Here is a 20,133-nt window from a genome sequence, read left to right as displayed (position 1 = left end):
GGAGCCGCGGCGGCCGCAGCCATGGAGGGATCGGGACGCCGTGAGTGAGCGGGGCGGGGGGTGCTGGCAATGGGGGTTGGGGGGACAGGAAAGGTTTGGGGGTGCTGGGGGGTGGGGGACAGGCGGGGACGTGGGGGGGGGCGGGTTTGGGGGTGCCCGGGGTGGTGGTGGGGGCGGGCAGGTTTGGGGGGTGTCATGGCATGTGTGGGTAGGCAGGTTTGGGGGTGCCAGCGGGGTTTGGGGGTGCGAGGGGACGTGGGGGGACAGGAGGGGACGTAGGGGGACAGGCAGGTTTGGGGGTGCAGGTGTACATGGGGGACAGGGGGATCTGGGGGTGTCATGGGGGTTTGGGGGACAGGCAGGTTTGGGGGTGCCAGGGGATGTGGGGGGACAGGAGGGGATGTGGGGGGACAGGCAGGTTTGGGGGGGACAGGCAGGTTTGGGGGTGCAGGTGTACATGGGGGACAGGGGGATCTGGGGGTGTCATGGGGGGTTTGGGGGACAGGCAGGTTTGGGGTGCCAGGGGATGTGGGGGACAGGCGGGTTTGGGGGGGACAGGCGGGTTTGGGGAGGGACAGGCAGGTTTGGGGGTGCAGGTTGTACATGGGGGACAGGGGGATCTGGGGGTGTCATGGTGGTTTGGGGGACAGGCAGGTTTGGGGGTGTCAGGGGACGGGGGGCAGGAGGGGACGTGGGGGGACAGGCAGGTTTGGGGGGGGACAGGGAGGTGTGGGGGGGGACAGGCAGATTTGGGGGTGCAGGTGTACATGGGGGACAGGGGGATCTGGGGGTGTCACGGGTGTTTGCGGGACAGGCAGGTTTTGGGGTTCCAGCGGGGTCTGGGGGTGCCAGGGAACGGGGGGGGGCAGGTGGGTCTGGGGGTGTCAGGGAGGTGTGGGGAGACAGGTAGGTCTGGGGGTGCCGTGGGGGGGGGGGCAGGAGGATGAGGGGGGGACAGGCAGGTCTGGGGGTGCAGGGGGATGTGGGGGGGTGGGCAGGCAGTGGTGTGGGGTGCAAGGGATGGGGGGGGGGGGGGGGGGCAGGTCTGGAGGTGCCGGGGTGGTGTAGGGGGTTTGGGGGTGCAGTGTGTGTGGGGGGGCAGTGGAAGTGCCCCAGACACCCGGGTTGTGGGTGGGGGTGCTGCTGGGTGACACTGGCGGTGCCGAAGGACCCCAAACCCACCTCTGTGCCCCCCCCCCATCCCCCTGCCCCTCCCCTCCTCGGTACCGGCTCCGTTATTTGGGGAAAAAATTGGAAACTTTCCCCCAACCACCCACCCCAGGGCTGCAAAACCTGCCGTCCCTTTGGGAAATCTTAAGTTGGGTGGTCGTGGGGGGGTTAAAAAAAACAACTCCCCCCCCCCCCCCCCAGCCCCCCCGATAAATGGGGGCTGACGGGGTGTCCCTGTCACCCAGCCGAGCGCCCCACCGCAGAGGAGATGGACGAGCGGAGGAGGCAGAACATCGCTTACCAGTACCTGTGTCACCTGGAGGAAGCCAAGCGGTGGGGGACACCCCCCTCCCCCCACTCCCTCCCACCTCTGGGTTTTGGGGGGGGGGGGGGGGGATAAGGCACAGGGGGTGGGGGGAGGCTGCAAGGGGTAAATTTGAAAAATCCTGTCTGCTCCTGGGGTTTTTCCCCTTTAAAATGTTGGTTTGGGGTTTTTGGGGGGTTTGTTGGTTTTTTTTTTTTTTTGGGGGGGGGACGGGGGACACACATGGGGGCGCTCAGCCGTGCTGTTGAGAAGCACCCTGCAGCAAAGGGGGGGGGGAGGGTGACCTCTCCCTGCCATGGGGGGCATTTATGGGGATGGGGGGGGAGGGGGGGATATAGGGGTGATGTCTTCCTGCCGGGGGGGGTGGGGGGTGGGGGGTGGTTATGGGGATGGGGGGGTGACTATGTCCCTGCTATGGGGGGGATTTATGGGGATGGGGGGATATAGGGGTGACCACTCTCTTCCATGGGGGGGGTTATGGGGATGGGGGGGGGTGACCTCTCCCTGCCTTGGGGGGGATATAGGGGTGACCGCTCTCTTCCATGGGGGGGATTTATGCGGACAGGGGGGTGACATCTCCCTGCCGTGGGGGGTGGGGGGTGTTATGGGGTTGGGGGGGGTGACCTCTCCCTGCCATTGGGGGGATATAGGGGTGACATCTCCCTGCCATGGGGGGGACATTTATGGGGATGGGGGGGATATAGGGGTGTCCTCTCCCTTCCATTAGGGGGGGATTTATGGGGGTGGGGGGGCCAACCTCTCCCTGCCATGGGGGGGGATTTATGGGGATGGGGGTGGTGTCTCCTTTGGGTGCTGCTTTCCCTGTGTGGAAGGGGTCTGTGGGATGGTCCCGGGGGTCCACAGCGTGCCCCCCCCCTCCCCGGCTCTGCCCTGGCAGCTGGCTGGAAGCCTGCCTGAGCGAGGAGCTGCCCCCCCCCACGGAGCTGGAAGAGAGCCTGCGCAACGGGGTGGTACTGGCCAAACTGGGCCACTGCTTCGCCCCCGCCGTGGTCCCGCTGAAGAAGATCTACGACCGCGAGCAGACGCGGTACAAGGTAAGGCCATGGAGGGGGGGGGGGGGGTGTTGGGGGGGGGGCACATTCCATAGGGCAGACCCCAAAACTTGCAGGGACCTTTCCCAGCGCTGGTGAATGCCAAGTTGGGGGGGGGAACACGCTGTTTGCGATCGTTAAGGGACAATATAATAGAAAAAGGCTGTAGGGGGGGTCTGAGCTGCCCTGGGGGGGGGGGGGGGGGGGGGGGGTGTCGTGGGTTTTGCCTCTGGTTTTAACCTCGTGCCCTGTCCAGGGGAGATGGGAGAAGGTGTTTGGGGGGGTGGGGGTGGGTTCAGTCTGACCCCGGCTTCCTCTCTCCCAGGCAGCCGGCCTTCACTTTCGGCACACGGATAACATCAACCACTGGCGCGCCGCCATGAGCCACGTGGGGCTTCCCACGGTAACGTCCCCCGTGTCCCCCTCCGCTCTCCCCGGGCCGAGGGACGCGCTGGCCGGTGGCCCTGGAGGCTACGCACCACCGGCTCGGCTCATGGGGGGAGCACCGGTGTCACCGGGGGAGGGGGCTTCATTTCTGTATCCATTGTCCGTCATCCCCCCCACCGCCTTGGACACCATCGTCCCCGTGGACCATCTCGATGGCGTCTCCACCTGAGCTGCCTCTTGTCTTGTTGGCAGATCTTCCACCCGGAGACCACCGACATCTATGACAAGAAGAACATGCCGCGGGTGGTCTACTGCATCCACGCGCTCAGGTAGGGGGGGGTTCACCGGTCCGACCCCGGGGCCGAATCTCTGGTGGGGGGGGTTTGCCTTCGTGCTCTTCGGTGGTGTCACCCCCAGGGTTGGGGTGACAGCCGCACGGTCACGGCGTGGGTCTGCTGCTCTTCTTTCAGCTTGTACCTCTTCAAGTTGGGGCTGGCTCCTCAGATCCAGGACTTGTACGGCAAAGTGGACTTCACGGGTATGGGGCTGGAGTGGGGAAGGGGGGGGGGACGGGGACACTCGGATTGGGGGCTGGGGGGGGGGAGGTGTCGCGGTGGGAAGACCGGTGGGCGAGCGTTCCCAAAGCTGCCTCGGTGATGCTTTACCCTGCTGTGGGGGTTTGCTGCCCCCCTCCGGTTTGGGGGTGGTGGGGGGTGGTGGTGGTGGTGGGGGGGCTCTGCTGGCTGCTCCCCTCTGGTGCTGGACCACGGTGATGCCTCTGTGCTCTGCTGCAGAGGAGGAGATCGACAACACAAAGCGGGAGCTGGAGAAGTACGGCCTGCAGCTGCCTGCCTTCAGCAAGATCGGGGGCATTTTGGCCAACGAGCTCTCGGTGGACGAAGCGGCAGGTAAACGAGTACCCGGCCCGTAGCAGGATCTCGGCTCAGCCCCCCCAACGTCAAATCCGGGGTCGGAGAACTGAGAGATGCTCTGGGGAGATGCTCCTGGTGGAGCGGGACCAGAGGAGACCCCGGAGGTGCTGGGAGGGCTGGAGCCCCTCTGCTGGGAGGACAGGCTGGGAGAGGTGGGGGGGTCAGCCTGGAGAAGAGAAGGCTCCACGGAGACCTCAGAGCCCCTTCCAGTGCCTAAAGGGGCTCCAGGAGAGCTGGGGGGGGACTCTGGGTCAGGGAGGGGAGCCGTGGGACGAGGGGGAACGGTTTGACACCGAGAGAGGGGAGAGTGAGATGAGATATTGGGAAGAAATTGTTGGCTGTGGGGGCGCTGAGCCCCTGGCGCAGGGTGCCCCGAGAAGCTGTGGCTGCCCCATCCCTGGAGGGGTTCAAGGCCGGGTTGGACGGGGCTGGGAGCGACCTGGGCTGGGGGGAGGTGGCCCTGCCCGGGGCAGGGGGGTTGGAACTCAATGATCTTCAAGGTTCCTTCCAACCCAAACCATTCCATGGCTCTACGAGACGTTCTGAGAGATGCCCTGAGTTGTGGAGGCACCTGGTTGCTCTCCTGCTGACCCGTACGTGGCGGCAAGGGCTGGCACAGCCCCTTCCCAACCGGCAGCTCCTGGGTTGTGCGTTAACTGGGGTTGCTGGAGAGACACCAACACTCCCCGGGCAGTGGAGTCAGCAGCTTGCTCTTGGAGAAAGCGGGGTTCCCAGCATCACGTGTGGCGGTGGCTTGTCCCACTGCGCACCGGGATATAGCGGATGGTCCATCACAGCCCTCTGTGCCCTGTCTCACCTGTGTCCTTCCCGCTTCGCCTCCAGTCCATGCCGCGGTGCTGGCCATCAACGAAGCAGTGGATCGGGGGGTGGTGGCGCAGACGATGGTGGCCCTCCGTAACCCCAGCGCGATGCTCCTCAACCTGCGTGAGGCGCTGGCTGGTGCCTACCAGGAGATGCTCCACAGGGCGAAGCTGGAGAAGGACAGCAATGCCAGGAACAGGGTGAGGAGGGCACCGGGGGATCCGGGGGGGGCTGGAAGAGGAGCAGCCCCTTCGCCGATGTGCTGGTGGGAGCTTCCAGCTGGAGGGGTCCTTCTGGGTTGGAGACCGTCCCAGTGCTTGGTGGGCGAAACACAGCCTGGGAGCCCCCGTGCTGGTCAGAAGATGGAGGAAAAGATTCCTCTTTGGAAGGCCCAGGGCTTGGGGATGGGAAACGAGCCCAGGTATCCACAGGGCACTCCCACTGTGTGCTGTTGGGTGGAAAACTCATGGTGGGGAATCCCTCTCCAGTACCCGCAGGTGATCCCCGAGGGAGAGGACATCTACGACCGGTGTCTGACCCAGGCTGAAATCCAAAGGAACATCAACAAAGTGAACGGTGAGCAAAGTTGTGGCTTCCTTCCTTCCTTCCTTGGGGGAATGAGATGAGATCTGAGGAAGAAATTGTTGGCTGTGGGGGCGGTGAGGCACTGGCCCAGTTTGCCCAGCAAAGCTGTGGCTGCCCCATCCCTGGAGGTGTTCAAGGCCGGGTTGGACGGGGCTGGGAGCAACCTGGGCTGGGGGGAGGTGGCCCTGCCCGTGACCGTATCGGTGGGACCGTGGTACCCCGGGCGGGAGGGGAGAACCTGCCCGGGCTGGTGGGCACAGCAGAGAGGAGCTGTCTGCTCAGGCCATTCGGACCCGGTGGGGAGCGGGGCTGGCTGTGCGTTTCCAAGGAGAAATTAAACTTATGGGTATGCAGACTTCAACGGAAGCCCCCGTTGCTCTACGGAGCTGCGGGATGATTGACCTGCTCGCCTTCCCCCGGCTGTGATGTGTCCTCTCTCCTAGTGCATGGAGCTCTGGAGGAGGTGGACGATGCCCTGGAGAACCAGGACGCGCCGGCGCTGTACCGCGCGCTGCAGGACCCCGTCCTGGCCCTGCGCTGCCTCCAGCGGGACAACCTCGACCGCTACTTGGAGCAGCTCAGCGTGGACCGGGAGCAGAAGGCGCTGGTAGGGGCTGGCAGGAGCCTGCGGGCGCGGGGTGCCCACGCTGGGGGTGGCACCCCAGGACTGCCGCGGTGCCCAGGAAGAGGAGGGGAGGGGGTTCCCCCTGGGTGGGGGGGGTCGCTCTGCGGATCGGCAGCTCCCCATAAAGGGGTCTGAGCGTGGCCGCTCCGTCAGCGCAAGGTGGGTCCGGTGCGACGCCGTAAGCCGCTGTCTCTGCCCGCTGCAGGAGTTGGGCTACGTGGACCTGCTGGAGCAGGAGGAGGTGGAGGCAGGGATCCTCGCGGCGAACAAGAAGGGCGAGGAGGAGCGAGCCAGTGAGTAGCCGGCATGGACATGGGGCTGACGGCAGGTTTTGCTGCCCGGTGCATCCCCCGGAGCCGGTGGCCCCACCGGCTGCTCGGCCAAGTGTCCCCGGGGAGAGATGGGGCACAGCCACCTCCTGCGACCCCCATCCCTGTGCCGGCTCGCCCCGGTCTCTCCCTCAGTGCTGCGGGCCGTCGGCCGGATCAACGCGGCCATCCGTGGAGGGATGCCAGCCGAAACGTTGGAAGCGCTGATGGACCCCGCAGCGCAGCTGCCCCTCGTGTACCCCCTCGCCGCCCCCCTGTACCAGCGCCAGCTCACCCTCCTGCAGCGCCAGCACCCACGGGTGAGACCTGCGCCGGGGACGGGCTCGGGGTCCCACCGGCAGTGGGGGCATCAATACCTCTGTTAGGATTAGGGGGTGCTTCCCCCACGCTTGGGGGGCTGGAGGGTGGGGGTATGGGGGGAGGAGGGGGGTGTCAGCATCTCTGCCTGTCCCGTGCAGGGCGAGCTGGTGCAGGAGGAGCTGTTCGTGGCTGTGGAGATGCTTTCGGCCGTGGCGCTGGTGAACCGAGCTTTGGAGGCCGGGGATGCCGACGGGCTCTGGAGCAGCCTGGTCAGCCCTGCCCTGGGCCTCGCGGGCGTCGAGGACGCAAATGCGCAGCGGTGAGGAGGTGGTCTCTGTGTTTGGGGTGAGGGGGTGGGGAGCAATCCCTTGGAGGAGATGGTCGGGGGGTCTGGGCTTTGCATGGGATTGTTCCACCAGCCTCCCCCCCGACCCCGTGCCGTACCCTTTCCCCTTTGGAAAGCAAGGCAGCGGGCTCCGGCAGGCGCCGTTCCTGCTTAAAATGCACCGAGCTGTTGTCCCGTGTCTTTCTCGCAGGTATTTTGAGGACTTACTGCAGCTGAAAGGTCAATCCAGGGAAGCGGGAGCTGAGTTCCTGAGCTGGAATGACATTCAGGACAGCGTGACTGACACCAATTCATCAGTGCAAGACGAAAACGACCGTGAGTCCTGCCTGCCTGCGTGGGCTTTGGTCGAGCAGGGGGTTCTGCAAACTTCCCGGGAGGGAGGTTGCACTCGGAGCTCAGCCCTAATTAGACACTAGAGAACCTCGCGCTACTTTGGGCCGTGACCCCACCGTGTGCCCGGAGCAATGGATGGGGGGAGGGGGGAAGCGGGGCTGAACCGCGTGTCCCTTCCCTCCCACGCAGGAGTCCGGGCTGTCCGGCTGATCAACGAGGCGCTGGTGCAGGCGGACCCCGAGAAGACGCTGGCGGCGTTGCTGCTGCCGGCGGCCGCTCTGCCCGACGTCGCCCTCCTGACCGCTCGGCGCTACCACGACGTCCTGGCCCGGGCGCGAAGGCTGAAAGCCCAGGTGGGGTGGCATCCCCCCTGGCCGTGTGGTACCCTCCCCTGGCAGCGGGGCATCTCCCCTGACCATGCAGCATCCCTCCTTGGTAGCATGGCATCCCCCCTGCCCATGTGGTGCCATCACCAGGAGCTTGGCATCCCCTGCCAGCAGCGTGGTATCTCCCCTGACCATGCAGCATCCCTCCTTGTAAGCGTGGCATCCCCCCCCGGCCCATGTGGTACCATCACCAGGAGCTTGGCATCCCCTGCCAGCAGTGTGGTATCTCCCCTGGCCATGCAGCATCCCCCCTGCCCATGTGGTGCCATCACAAGGAGCTTGGCATCCCCTGCCAGCAGCGTGGCATCTCCTCTGACCATGCAGCATCCCTCCTTGTAAGCGTGGCATCCCCCCTGCCCATGTGGTGCCATCACCAAGAGCTTGGCATCCCCTGCCAGCAGTGTGGCATCTCCCGTGGCATCTCCCCTGACCATGCAGCATCCCCCTTTTGGCAGCGTGGCATCCCCCCCTGCCCGTGTGGTACCGTCACCGGGTGCTTGGCATCCCCTGCCAGCAGTGTGGTATCTCCCCTGACCATGCAGCATCTCCCCTGCCCATGTGGTGCCATCACCAGGAGCTTGGCATCCCCTGGCAGCAGCGTGGCATCTCCCCTGACCATGCAGCATCCCCCCTTGGCAGCGTGGCGTTCCCCCACCCATGTGGTACCCCCCCCAGCAGCGTGGCATCCCCCCCCAAGCAGTGTGGCATCTGCCCCTGACCATATGGTGCCACCATCAGGAGCTTGGCATCCCCCTTGCCAGTGTGGCATCCCCCCTGGCCATGCAGTACCCCCCCCCTTGTCAGCGTGGCATCCCCCCTGGCAGGGTGGCACCCTGCAAAGCAGAAGGTGCTCGAGGGGTGATGTAGTGCAAGACCAGCACAGCTGAGGCTCTCGGAGAGCGGGGGGCTGCCAAGATCATTAGACCCCCATCTTACCCCCCCATCTCCCTCCCCCTGTCTCGCCAGGCCACGGAGGACGATGGAGCTGTGCTTTGGTGGGAAGAGATCCAGGACGGGGTCTGCAGAGCCAACCAGGACTCGGTGGCAGCCAGGAGGAGTGAGTGCTCGCCCTGGCGTGGGTGCTGGGTGCTGCCCCCCTACCCCCCGGCCAGGGTGCTGCCGCAGGGCAGGGTGGGGGTGGGGAGAAGGGACTGATGTGAGCCCCCTCTGCTCCCGCAGTGGCTCTGGGCACCGCCGCCATCAACCAGGCCATCAAGGAGGGGAAGGCGGCGCAGACCCTGCGGGTGCTGCGCAACCCCGACGTGGCCCTGTGCGGGGTGGTGAGCGCCTGCGCCGCGGCGTACCAGGAGGAGCTCACGGCTCTGATGGCCACCAAGAGACAAACAGGTAAAAGGGGGGCTCCGGAAAAGATTGGGGGGGGGGGGGGGGTGGACTCTGGATCAGGGAATGGAGCCATGGGATGAGGGGGAACGGTTTGACACTGAGAGAGGGGAGATTGAGGTGAGATATTGGGAAGAAATTGTTGGCTGTGGGGGCGGTGAGCCCCTGGCGCAGGGTGCCCCGAGAAGCTGTGGCTGCCCCATCCCTGGAGGGGTTCAAGGCCGGGTTGGACGGGGCTGGGAGCACCCTGGGCTGGGGGGAGGTGGCCCTGCCCAGGGCAGGGGGTGGCACTGGATGGTCTTCAAGATCCCTTCCAACCCAAACCCTTCTCTGAGTTGCGGTGGAGGCACCCGGTTGCTCTCCTGCAGACCCTGTGCTGGCACAGCCCCTTCCCAGCCGGCAGCTCCTGTGTTGGGACCACCTCTAACTGGGGTTGCTGGAGAGACTCTCCGGGCACTGGAGGCTGCAACTGCTCTTTGAGCAGAGGGGGTTCCCACCGCCGCTACTATACGATTCTACGATGTGCTCTGAGAGATGCTCTGAGGATTCTAGGAAAAGCTGGGGGGCTGCAAAAACTCCCCCCCTCCCCCCCCCCCCAGGAGCCTGGGGTGCACCCCTGTCCGAGCCACTGGGGGGGAGCAGCACCCCCCAGCAGCACCTCTCCGTCTCACTGTGTAGGGAGTGCGAAGCCGTGCTGGATCCGGCACAGGCTTACGGATGGTGCTGAGTACTACCTGAGCCTGCAGACCTTCGAGGGCAGCTGGCAGCGCCCGCGCGACGGTGGCCTCAACACCACGCACCTGAGCCGGGAGGAGATCCAGGTACGGGGAGGACGGGGCTCGGTGGGCGCCGGTGGCATCGCAGGGGCTGAGCTACTGCATCGTGTCCCCGCAGTCGGTCATCACCCGAGTCACCGCGGCGCACGACCGGGACCGCCTGTGGGCATCCAACGTCGCCTTCGTGGTGAGGCTGCAGGCTCGGCTGCGGGGCTGCCTGGTCCGTCGGGAGTTTGCGGCACGGCGGCGCGTCCTGCGGGAGCAGCAGCCGGCTGCCATCAGGATCCAGGTGAAGTAGCCAGGATCCATCCCTCATCTGCGCGGGGGGGGGGGAGATGCAAACCACGGGCAGCTGCTCGCAGCATCCTCCGGTGGGTCCGGTGAGCACCGCTGCTTGCCGCTCTGCACGTTTGACAGCCAGGACTCACCCCAGGCACCGCCGAGGACGGTGTGGGGCTGGTTTTTCTTTCTCGCAGCAGCCGCTTTGGGTGCTGCATCTCCTCCCCTCTCTTCTTCCTCCCCTCTCTTCTTCCTCCCCTCTCTTCTTCCTCCCCTCTCTTCTTCCTCCCCTCTCTTCTTCCTCCCCTCTCTTCTTCCTCCCCTCTCTTCTTCCTCCCCTCTCTTCTTCCTCCCCTCTCTTCTTCCTCCCCTCTCTTCTTCCTCCCCTCTCTTCTTCCTCCCCTCTCTTCTTCCTCCCCTCTCTTCTTCCTCCCCTCTCTTCTTCCTCCCCTCTCTTCTTCCTCCCCTCTCTTCTTCCTCCCCTCTCTTCTTCCTCCCCTCTCTTCTTCCTCCCCTCTCTTCTTCCTCCCCTCTCTTCTTCCTCCCCTCTCTTCTTCCTCCCCTCTCTTCCCACCGCGCTCTCTGAAAAACCGGACGCAGCAGCGACCGCGGCGCGGGTGGCGGTAGCTGGTTGTCTTTTTCTCGCGCCCAGGCTCGTTGGAGAGGCTACAAGCAGCGCAGAGCTTACCTGGAGCGCCTGCGCTACCTGCGAGCCAACGCGGCCGCTGCCATAAAGGTTCGGGAGACTCTTCCTTCACCCCTCTGCGCCCACGTTGGGCATCGCCGCTCGCTCGCTCGGCAGCAAGCGTGGCGTTTCCCCGCTTTCTCCCTGCGCATCCCAACGGCAGCGAGGGAAGTGTTTAAAGATGGGGGGGGGGGGGGGGGGGGGAGCAACCCCCCCCCATCTCATTAGACTTCTCCACGAGTTAAATCGCGGTGTAGGAACTTGTTCAGCTCCGTTAAAACCAGGGCGGCAGGAGGGAGCTAAGGCTCAAATGCCCATTAAAACCACAGCTGGGGGAGAATACGGCAACTGGACCGGGGCAAGGCTGGGCATGGGGGAAACTCGGGCTGGGGGAGGATGTTTTTGCAAAAATCCCAATTTTTTTTTTTTTTTCCCTCCTTTCCACCCGTTTGCTTTGGCCAAGTGAATCCTTCCAGTCTCCAACCCCTCGAACTTCTCTCCCAGATCCAGGCGGGCGTGAGGATGTGGCAGGCTCGGAGGAAGTACCAGGAGAGGCTGCGCTACTTCAGGAAGAACGTGAGCGATGGCATATGGGGAATAAAACAGCTCCTGGGAGCGTGTCAGCGTCTGCGGGGACGGTCCTGAGCGCGCGGTTGGACCTCTGCCCCCGAGTGCTCGCGGCGCATCCCTGTACGGGGATAGATGGGAAGGAAAAGGCGCCGGGTGGGTCTGGAAGCTGAACTGTTGGGCTCTGTTAAGCGTGAGGAGAGGGGAAAAAAAAAAACCACTCCAGTTCCATCAAAAACCAACAAGGACTTCAGGATGCCCATTAGAGGGGAAGGAAATTTTGGGGGAGAGGGGCGTGTGGGCTGCGGGAAGCGAAGCCGCGCCTCTGGAGTTGCCGCAGCCCGCGAAATACGGCGAGCGGAGGGGAAAACCACGGCTGGGGGGGGCGAAATCCTGGAAATCCCACCTGGGTGGTGACGGAGACCCTCATCCCGGGCAGCGGCAGAATCCCGACGGTGGGAGCGGACAGCCGGGGGGCCCGACCGCCTCTCCTCCGCTCCCCGGTGTGGTTTAGGGCCGCGGTGGGGAAAAGTTTTCCCCCCCCCTCCCCCAACCATCCCTTTGTTTGTCTTGGCAGATTAAAGCTGTAATTAAAATCCAGGCTTTTGTGCGAGCTAATAAGGCCCGTGGGGATTACAGGATGCTGGGTAAGTGCCTGCTTGTCTCCCCTCTGAAGTGGTTCTAATTAATCGGGAAGGGGACTCTGCCTCCTCCCTCCTTGGCCCTGCGTGGTGGGGGGCGGCAGGCTAGCCGGCCACCGGTGTCCTCGTGGCAAGCCCGAGCGTGGCAGAGGCTCGGTGGCCCCTCGGCTAGAGCGGCGCTGGGGATGCTCTTACTCCCCCTCCGCTCCCGAAGGTTTCCCGGGGAGGCGTCGCAGAGCGCGGCAGCCTCTCGTCCTGCGCCCCGCTGTTGCGAGAAGATGCTCTTTTTGGGGTGGAGGAAGGGGGCGTTTCGGTGAGGTGCTGGGGGGGCGGGTCCGAGGGTCCACGGTGGGGCTGGCCGCTCAGTCTTCCCCACGAGCGTTCACGGCGGCGGCGGCGGCGCCGCGTCTCGCTGCAGTCCGCGCCGGGAGCCCGCCGCTGAGCATCGTCCGGCGCTTCATCCACTTGCTGGAGCAGAGCCAACACGACTTCTGGGAAGAGTCGGAGGTGCTGCGGCTGCAGGAGGAGGTGGTGAAGACGATCCGCGCCAGCCGGCAGCTGGAGAGCGACCTGGACCTCATGGACATCAAGATCGGGCTGTTGGTCAAGAACAGGATCACGCTGCAGGTGGGGAGCGCGGCGGCAGGGGGACGACCTCGACCGCCTCATGCGGCTCTACCGTGGTGCCCAAACCCGTTCAGCCCATGCAGAGGTGGTCCTCCCCTCCTTGGCGTCACGGCTTGAACTTCTCTGCACTTCGCTGTTGAAGGGGTCGGGGAGCATCGAGGTGCCTCTGACTCCCTTTCCCCAGAAGCTGGGCTGAACGCCGGAGCGTGCCGGCAGTCACCGACGCTTCTCTCTCCTTGCTCACGCGGCTCCAGGAGGTGGTGTCCCACTGCAAGAAGCTGACCAAGAAGAACAAGGAGCAGCTCTCGGAGATGATGTCCATAGACAAGCAGAAGGGGCTCAAGTCCCTCAGCAAGGAGAAGCGGCAGAAGCTGGAGGCCTACCAGCACCTCTTCTACCTGCTGCAGGTGGGGCTGGTGGGGCTCTGTGGTGTCCACCGCAGCTGGGGGAGCAGCCTGGGGACCCTGCCACCCCACGACACTCGGGGTTAGCTCAGTGTTCCTCCTCCCTGCAGACCCAGCCTGTGTACTTGGCCAGGCTGATCTTCCAGATGCCCCAGAACAAGTCCACCAAGTTCATGGAGTCGGTGATCTTCACGCTTTACAACTACGCATCCAACCCACGGGAGGCTTACCTGCTGCTCCAGCTCTTCAAAGCAGCGCTGCAGGAGGAGATCAGGTGGGTGGAAGTGGGTGCCCCGGTTTGGGGACAGGTCTGGGAAAAGGCTGGACCAGGGGCATCATCTTGGGTGCAGTTATCTCCTCTGGCTGCCGCCTTCTGCGTTGGAGAACAAACGCACTGGCCCATCCCCTTCATCCCATCCATCCCGTCTCTCTCCCCAGGTCCAAGGTGGACCACGTCCATGACATCCTGACGGGGAACGCCACGGTGATCCGGCTGGTGGTCAGCTTCTACCGCAACGCGCGCGGGCAGAACGCCCTGCGGCAGATCCTGGGTGGCCCGGTGCAGGAGGTCCTGCAGGACAAGAGCCTCAGCATCCGCACCGACCCTGTGGACATCTACAAGGCTTGGATCAACCAGACCGAGTCACAGAGTGGGCAGAGAAGGTCAGGGCCTGGGCGAGGAGGCTTAGCCTGATCGCAGCGTGACGGGCGCTGGGATGGTGATGGGGGACCTTGTCTTCCACCCACAGCGAGCTCCCGTACGAGGTCAGCCCTGAGCAGGCTCTCAGCCACCCCGAGGTCCAAAGGCGGCTGGATATTTCTATCCGCAACCTCCTCGCGATGACGGACAAGTTCGTTTCTGCCATCACCTCTTCTGTAGACAAGATCCCGTACGTATCGGGCTGGTTTGCCTGCGCGTCCCTGCAGCGCTGTCGGTTGGAAGGTAGCTTCAGCAAGGTCTTAGAAAGGGAGGTTGGGTGATGGGGGGGGTTTCCCGGCCCCTCAACTGCCGCAGGACCGAGTTACTGCACTGTCACCAAGGGGAAATCCAAAGATCAACGGGCACTGCTGCTTCTGCTCCGCCGGCAACGCTCCGGTGGGCTGGCTCTTCTCCCTCCGTTTCCGAGCGCTTTGCTACTGGTGTTGAGGTGTCTGCAAGGAAGAAGCTGAGCTTTGTGGTAATTTTGGAGGATGAAGGCTTCCTCCAGGGGTGTCTGGGCTGGCAGCAGGGAACGGGAAGGAGCTGACGGATGCTGCAGCTGCCAACCTCTCCTATGGGTTCCTCCATCGCCCCAAGGATGGCGCTACTTGGGTGATGGGTAGGAGGGATGGGGCAGAGTGGCCGAGCCTGGTGCTGCTCCATATGCTGACGGATCTCTCCCTGCCCTCTCCTCAGCTATGGGATGCGCTACGTGGCCAAAATCCTGAAGACGTCCTTGGCTGAGAAATTCCCCGAGGCCTCGGCGGAGGAGATCGACAAGGTACCCCGGGGCTGGGGGGTCGGGGTTCAACCGTGTGTGCCCATGAAGGGCCAGTATCCCTCCACAGAAGGTCAAGTCCTCTTGACTTAAAAATGCCTTCAAGTCAACTTTTTTTTTGAGTCGCTAAGGAAATGCCTACGGTGGGCTCTTTGTGCTGCTGTCCCCCTCTGGGAGGGTCCCACCAGGGCGGTGCAAGGACAGAACAACCTTCCCTGCCGAGCTGCCACCAGCCTGCGTGCTCCTCGACACCCAGCCTGTCTTGTGCCCTAGATCGTGGGGAACCTGCTCTACTACCGCTTCATGAACCCCGCGGTGGTGGCCCCTGATGGCTTCGACGTCGTGGACATCTCTGCCGGGGTGACCCTGCATCCCGACCACCGCCGCAGCCTGGGCTTCATCGCCAAAGTGCTGCAACACGCAGCTGCCCACAAGGCCTTCGAAGGGGAGAACGCGCACCTCTGTGGGGTGAACCAGTACCTGGAGGACACCCACAACAAGTTCAGGTGGGCACCGGGATGGCATCGGGGTGGCAGGGCGGCTATGAGCCGGTGGCAGGGGTTTTGGGGCTGACCGAAGAGGTGTCTCTCTGCAGGAGGTTCATCTCTGCCGCTTGCTGTGTCCCGGAGCCGGAAGAGAGGTTTAACATGGACGAGTACTCGGAGATGGTGGCGGTGGCCAAACCGGTCATCTACATCACAGTGGGGGAGCTCATCAACACGCACAAGGTAAGGGCCTAAAACTCATTCACAAACATGCAGGTTCCGTTTCTTCTGCTCCCGCCTCCCGGGCTCTCCGCTGTGTTTCATCCCGCTCCGCTGTATCCCACCACCAGCACAGCTCCTCCTGGATTTTGTGGTGTTTTTTTGTTGTTTTTTTTTGTTTTTTTTCCCCTTTTAAAGCAAGCAAATAATCCAAATTCTGCATTATTGTCCTTCCCTGAACCTCAGCACTTTGCAGTCCCCTCTGCGTCGTTCCAACTGGTCTTCACTCCCTGTTTCTTTGCATGTCCCTTTGCCGCCGACTCTCCTCCCTCGCCCCATCCAGCTCCTGCTCGAGCACCAGGACTCCATCGCACCGCACCACGGAGACCCCCTGCACGAGCTTCTGGAAGATCTCGATGACCTTCCTACGGTCCAGTCCCTTGTCGGTAGGTAGAGCTTTGGGGCCCACCACCCACCCGGGCAGGAGGAGGATGGAGATCAGGCTGGTCTCCTTGCACGAAGCTCTAGCTGGATTGCTTTGGGCATGGTAAAGCCAACCCTCCTGAGCCCCACGTGGCCACTTGGGCTCTCTCTGCCCTCGCAGGGGAGAGCGTCGCCAGCCCGGCGGACAGCAATGCTGAGCAGGCACTCTCCCAGCTCGGCAAGATGGAGATCTCCCTCACCCTCACCAACAAGCTGGTGCCGGCGGCCGGCAGCGAGGAGAGCGACGCGAGGAGTCTGCTGCTGAGGTGAGGATGGGCTCTGGGGGCTTCTGGGGAGCTTCCTGGGGGTTGGGATGCCAACTGGGAATGCTCAAGGAGTGTGAGAAACCCTTGGGAGGCGACTAAATGATGTGCTGCTCTGGTGGAGGAGGGTGATGGTCCAGAGCAGGTGCCTGACCTCTCCTTCTGGTCTCCAGCACCAAGCAGATGCTGGTGGATGTGATCCAGTGCCAACCAGGAGATTCCCTTCCGGAGATCCTGTGGACACGGGCCTCGGAGCACGAGGTGGGATGCGTCAGGCTGCTGCTGGGGATGAGCTAAAAAACTTCTTGGGCAAATAGCAAACAAGTCCTCAGTAAAAACCTGCCCCGCTCCTCTCAAAGGCTTGGCTGCTGCTCTTCTGCTCCAGCAGTGGGTGGGCTCCATGCACGTGTTTTGGGCCAGGAGAGACTCGTACCAAAGTGTGTGTGTGAGGGGGGTTTGATTGCTCCATCTCCTCGTGTCCCGTTCCGGCTGCGCGCCAAGCTTGAGCCCAGAGGAGGCCCCAGAGGTGCTGGGAGGGCTGGAGCCCCTCTGCTGGGAGGACAGGCTGGGAGCGGTGGGGGGATCAGCCTGGAGAAGAGAAGGCTCCGCGGAGACCTCAGAGCCCCTTCCAGTGCCTAAAGGGGCTCCAGGAGAGGTGGGGGGGGACTCTGGGTCAGGGAGGGGAGCCGTGGGACGAGGGGGAACGGTTTGACACTGAGAGAGGGGAGATTGAGATGAGATATTGGGAAGAAATTGTTGGCTGTGGGGGCGGTGAGCCCCTGGCGCAGGGTGCCCCGAGAAGCTGTGGCTGCCCCATCCCTGGAGGGGTTCAAGGCCGGGTTGGACGGGGCTGGGAGCGACCTGGGCTGGGGGGAGGTGGCCCTGCCCAGGGCAGGGGGGTGGAACGAGGTGATCTTCAAGGTCCCTTCCCACCTACACCATTCTGCGATTCTCATCCCTAGGAAGCTTCCCACGAGCATCTCATGCGCAGGCGAGCGCTGCGGGACGCCCAGACCCCCGCCAAGCTGAAACGCAACCGCTCCCTGGCTGCCAACAGCCAACTCTCCATGGAGGAGAAGAAGCGCAAGATCATCTGCAACCTGCGGCGCTTGGAGAGCCTGGGGCTGGTGGACTCTGCCCACCAGTACCAGGAGCTCATCAACGAGCTGGCCAAGGTGGGTGGGGGGACACTGAGTTGGGAGGTCACCTCTTTACCAGAGCGGGATGTCAGGTGGGTTTAAAGCTCAGAATGACTTACATCGGCTTTCTCATACGGCTTCGTTTCCTCCAGGACATCCGCAATCAGAGGCGGTACCGGCAGCACCGCAAAGGAGAGCTCCTGAAGCTGAGCCAGACCCTGCAGGGCCTCAACGCCAAGACCTTGTTTTACGAGGAGCAAATTGATTATTACAACCAGTACATCAAGACCTGCCTCGACAACCTGGCAGCCAGCGACAAGTACGTTTCTTACGAGAAAACGCTATTTTTTAATTTATTTATTTATTTTGTGTCATTGCTATCTGGATGTGGTGAGTCCTGGAGATGTTTTGGGGGGGGGTCCGGAGGTTTACGTGTGGTTCTGAGCTCGGTGGTCCCTTCTCTTCAAGGGTCAGCGGGAAGAATAAGAAGCTGCGGACACTGCACTACACGGCGGCCCGGCTCTTCGAGAAGGGGGTGCTGCTGGAGATCGAGGACTTGCCGCTCAGCCAGTACGTAGGCCCTGCTCCGGTGGGATGAGCTATGGCACAGCAACGCTTGGGCAGGTAGAGGAAAATAACCCGGGAGGAGGGTGCGCGCGGGCCCACCGTCTCCCCCTCCCGAACACGGGGTGAGATGTTTTGGGTATTACCAGGAGAACACGGGCGATGTGGGGTTTGGAAGGGGGATTTGGCTTCCGATGTGCCACAGGGGTCGCATTGGGTGGGTGACCTTCTCCTCGGTTGCGTTTAAAGCCGCGAAGCCCCTTTTTTTGGGTAGCGAGCGGCTCTTTCCCTTCAGGTTCAGGAACGTGATTTTCGACATCGTCCCCTGCGAGGAATCGGGCAGGTTCCAGGTGAAAGCCAAATTCATGGGGATCGACATGGAGCGGTTCCAACTGCACTACCAGGTGGGGGAGCCCGTCCTGGGGCTGCTGGGGCAGCCTGGGGGCGGCGGGGGTGGATGGTGTCCCCACACCTGGCTGGTTTTTGGTGGTGGGGGTGGTGGGGGGGATGGACTCGGAGCCTGTGGGGAGCCCTACCCCGGGTTGGGGACAGCCTCACCCGGTGTGTCCCTGATGCAAAGCCAGCTCCGTGCTGGCTCCCCTCTCCCCTGGGGGACCCCGCTGCAGCCGGGTGGGACAGACGGCCACCACGGAGGGGTTGGCAGTGGCCACGGTCCCCTCTCCCGCAGGACCTGCTGCAGCTGCAGTACGAGGGCGTAGCCGTCATGAAGATGTTCGATAAGGCCAAGGTCAACGTCAACCTGCTCATCTTCCTCCTCAACAAAAAGTTCTTCAAGAAGTAACAGGGGTGGTGGGGGGGTGATGCTGTGGGGTCGGTGGTCCCATGGCCAACGTGTCCTCGTGGCCGGGAGAGCGGCTGCTTGCAATGAAGCTTTCCTGCCCGGCTGCAGCGTGCTTTGAGCATCCACTGGTACCCGGCTGGGGGCCGGCAGAGGGCTCGGAGCCTTGGGCAACCCAAAATGGGTGTTGGCTAGAGGCCGGTTGGGAGCCCCCCACCCCTGCGGCTCGCGCGGGCGTGAGCCGGTACCCCACCGTCCCCGCAGGAAGGATGTGGCCGCCGCAGCTTTTGCAGCACACGTAGCTTTTAAAAATCTTTGGGGGGGGGGTTTGTGGGTGTTTTGGCTGGAATACTGCCGGCTGCTGAAGGACGCTATGGATTTCTGGACACTACACGTTTTTAGCGATGAAATAAAGGTATTTTAATATATAATTTTTTTTTTCTTCCTCCCGTTAAAGATGGGGGAGATGATGTCAGAATTAGAAATCAGATGATTGTCATAAAGATGTCAGAATCGGACTTTATATCAGGGTAGGGAGAGAGGGAGAATATAGAGGCAATAACCGTGCGTGAAGACACCCATGGGCTGTTCTCTACTAAATCAAGGTGCAATAGGAGAATTTTGGTTTTTAAAAAGGAATTTCCCTGCCTGCTCTCAGCCAGGCTGGGGGCAGAAAGAGAGGAGGGTGGCTCAGAGCCACCGCTGTCCCCGGGATGCCTCGGGGCACCGGAGCCCGGGGACCTCTCCTCTCCTCTGGACCGCAAGTCGGTGCCTGGCAGCCGGCGTGGAGCACCCCCAAGCGCCCGTCTCCGCCGGGAGGGCGGCTGCTCTGTCCCCTGTTGATTTGCTCTGGTGCTTAATTAGTTTGAAAGAGTGGCATAATGACCGCGTTTGGCTATGGCTGTTTTTAAAGCACTTTCTCTTCCCTGTAAGCTCCTTCCCAGTGATGGAGGAGGGAGCCGGTAATGGTCCCATGCCCCCTCCCGGCCCCGTCTCCTTCGGGCGCAGGAGCAGCAGGTCCCAAACCTGCTCTGCGACGGAGCTTTTCTTTTTTTTGGGGGGGGGACACACCTGAATGGGAATCTCCATCGCTGCTTCGGTAACTGCCTTATCGCCTCGAGGCGGCTCAATGGTACCCTCGTCTATTGGCGTCTGTCTTGTCTTTGGATCGTGACGTTTGTTCGTGAGGTTTTTATGTATTTTTTTTATTTTTTTTTTTTTTTTTTTTCTTTCCCTTCTGTCATTTAAAAGCTGCAAACGGTGCTTACCCCTCCACCGCGTGTGCGCTGCAGCCCCGCTGTGCCGTATTTACTCTCAATATATACAATCTAAGAAAATAGCGAGTGGCTCCGGGTGGTTGTTTCTCCTTAAAGCAGCTCTGTGGTCCTCACCCGCCCCTCCTTTGGCTTACTGGGTGCTTTGAGGTGTTTGACCTTTCCTACAGCACCCCGTGCCCGAAGTGAGGTGGCCTTCGGCCGCCGGCGCTGGGCATCGTCACCGCGTTCGCCGGGAACCGCCTGAGTCAGGCGCTGAGGCACCGACTCAGCTCTCGTGGCGCGGGGGGAATTTAGGCCACTTTCAGACACGTTTAATTCTTAAATAAATACTATGATTACTCCTCGTAAAGGCTATGATTATATCTCTAAAGGAATGAAGCGGGATCGAGCTGCAGCACTTTGCCAGATTTAAAATAGGACGGGGTTGCGGTTAACCCCTTGGGTGCCGCGCTGTCAGCGGGAACGCGATCCCTGGGAGTTGCTGCTGTGTGTTATCCGTCATCACGTTGGTTTT

At 62.8% G+C, this 20,133-nt stretch overlaps 1 protein-coding gene across 1 annotated transcript; it reads left to right on the top strand.

Moving 5' to 3' along the window:
• Positions 1-1,423: 1,423 nt before the first annotated feature.
• Positions 1,424-18,597, top strand: IQGAP3 (IQ motif containing GTPase activating protein 3). The gene is made up of 37 exons (XM_082496232.1): positions 1,424-1,503; positions 2,394-2,550; positions 2,873-2,950; positions 3,187-3,263; positions 3,405-3,472; positions 3,729-3,842; positions 4,710-4,888; positions 5,177-5,264; positions 5,717-5,880; positions 6,104-6,191; positions 6,363-6,526; positions 6,686-6,846; positions 7,064-7,188; positions 7,396-7,559; positions 8,559-8,649; positions 8,772-8,939; positions 9,612-9,754; positions 9,828-9,998; positions 10,641-10,724; positions 11,178-11,249; positions 11,818-11,887; positions 12,300-12,508; positions 12,763-12,915; positions 13,023-13,186; positions 13,351-13,575; positions 13,662-13,802; positions 14,309-14,393; positions 14,664-14,896; positions 14,986-15,118; positions 15,438-15,540; positions 15,699-15,843; positions 16,014-16,101; positions 16,803-17,015; positions 17,132-17,298; positions 17,448-17,549; positions 17,839-17,947; positions 18,232-18,597. Exons 1-37 carry the CDS (start codon positions 1,439-1,441, stop codon positions 18,343-18,345), a joined length of 4,875 nt encoding a protein of 1,624 aa, XP_082352358.1. The 5' UTR covers positions 1,424-1,438; the 3' UTR covers positions 18,346-18,597.
• The last annotated feature ends 1,536 nt before the right edge of the window (positions 18,598-20,133 follow it).

This window comes from Vanellus vanellus, assembly GCF_965231255.1.
Source record: "Vanellus vanellus genome assembly, chromosome: 27".
NCBI classification, from domain to species: Eukaryota; Metazoa; Chordata; class Aves; order Charadriiformes; family Charadriidae; genus Vanellus; species Vanellus vanellus.
The sequence above is the reverse complement of the archived record's forward strand: the minus strand, read 5'-3'. Positions and strand labels throughout refer to the sequence as shown.

Coding starts and splice junctions, on each gene's coding strand:
- IQGAP3 (XM_082496232.1), top strand. CDS start 1,439: ATGGACGAGCGGAGGAGGCAGAACATCGCTTACCAGTACCTGTGTCAC. Junction 9,999..10,640: donor CGGCTGCCATCAGGATCCAG/GTGAAGTAGCCA, acceptor TCTCGCGCCCAG/GCTCGTTGGAGAGGCTACAA. Junction 17,948..18,231: donor GGTTCCAACTGCACTACCAG/GTGGGGGAGCCC, acceptor CCTCTCCCGCAG/GACCTGCTGCAGCTGCAGTA.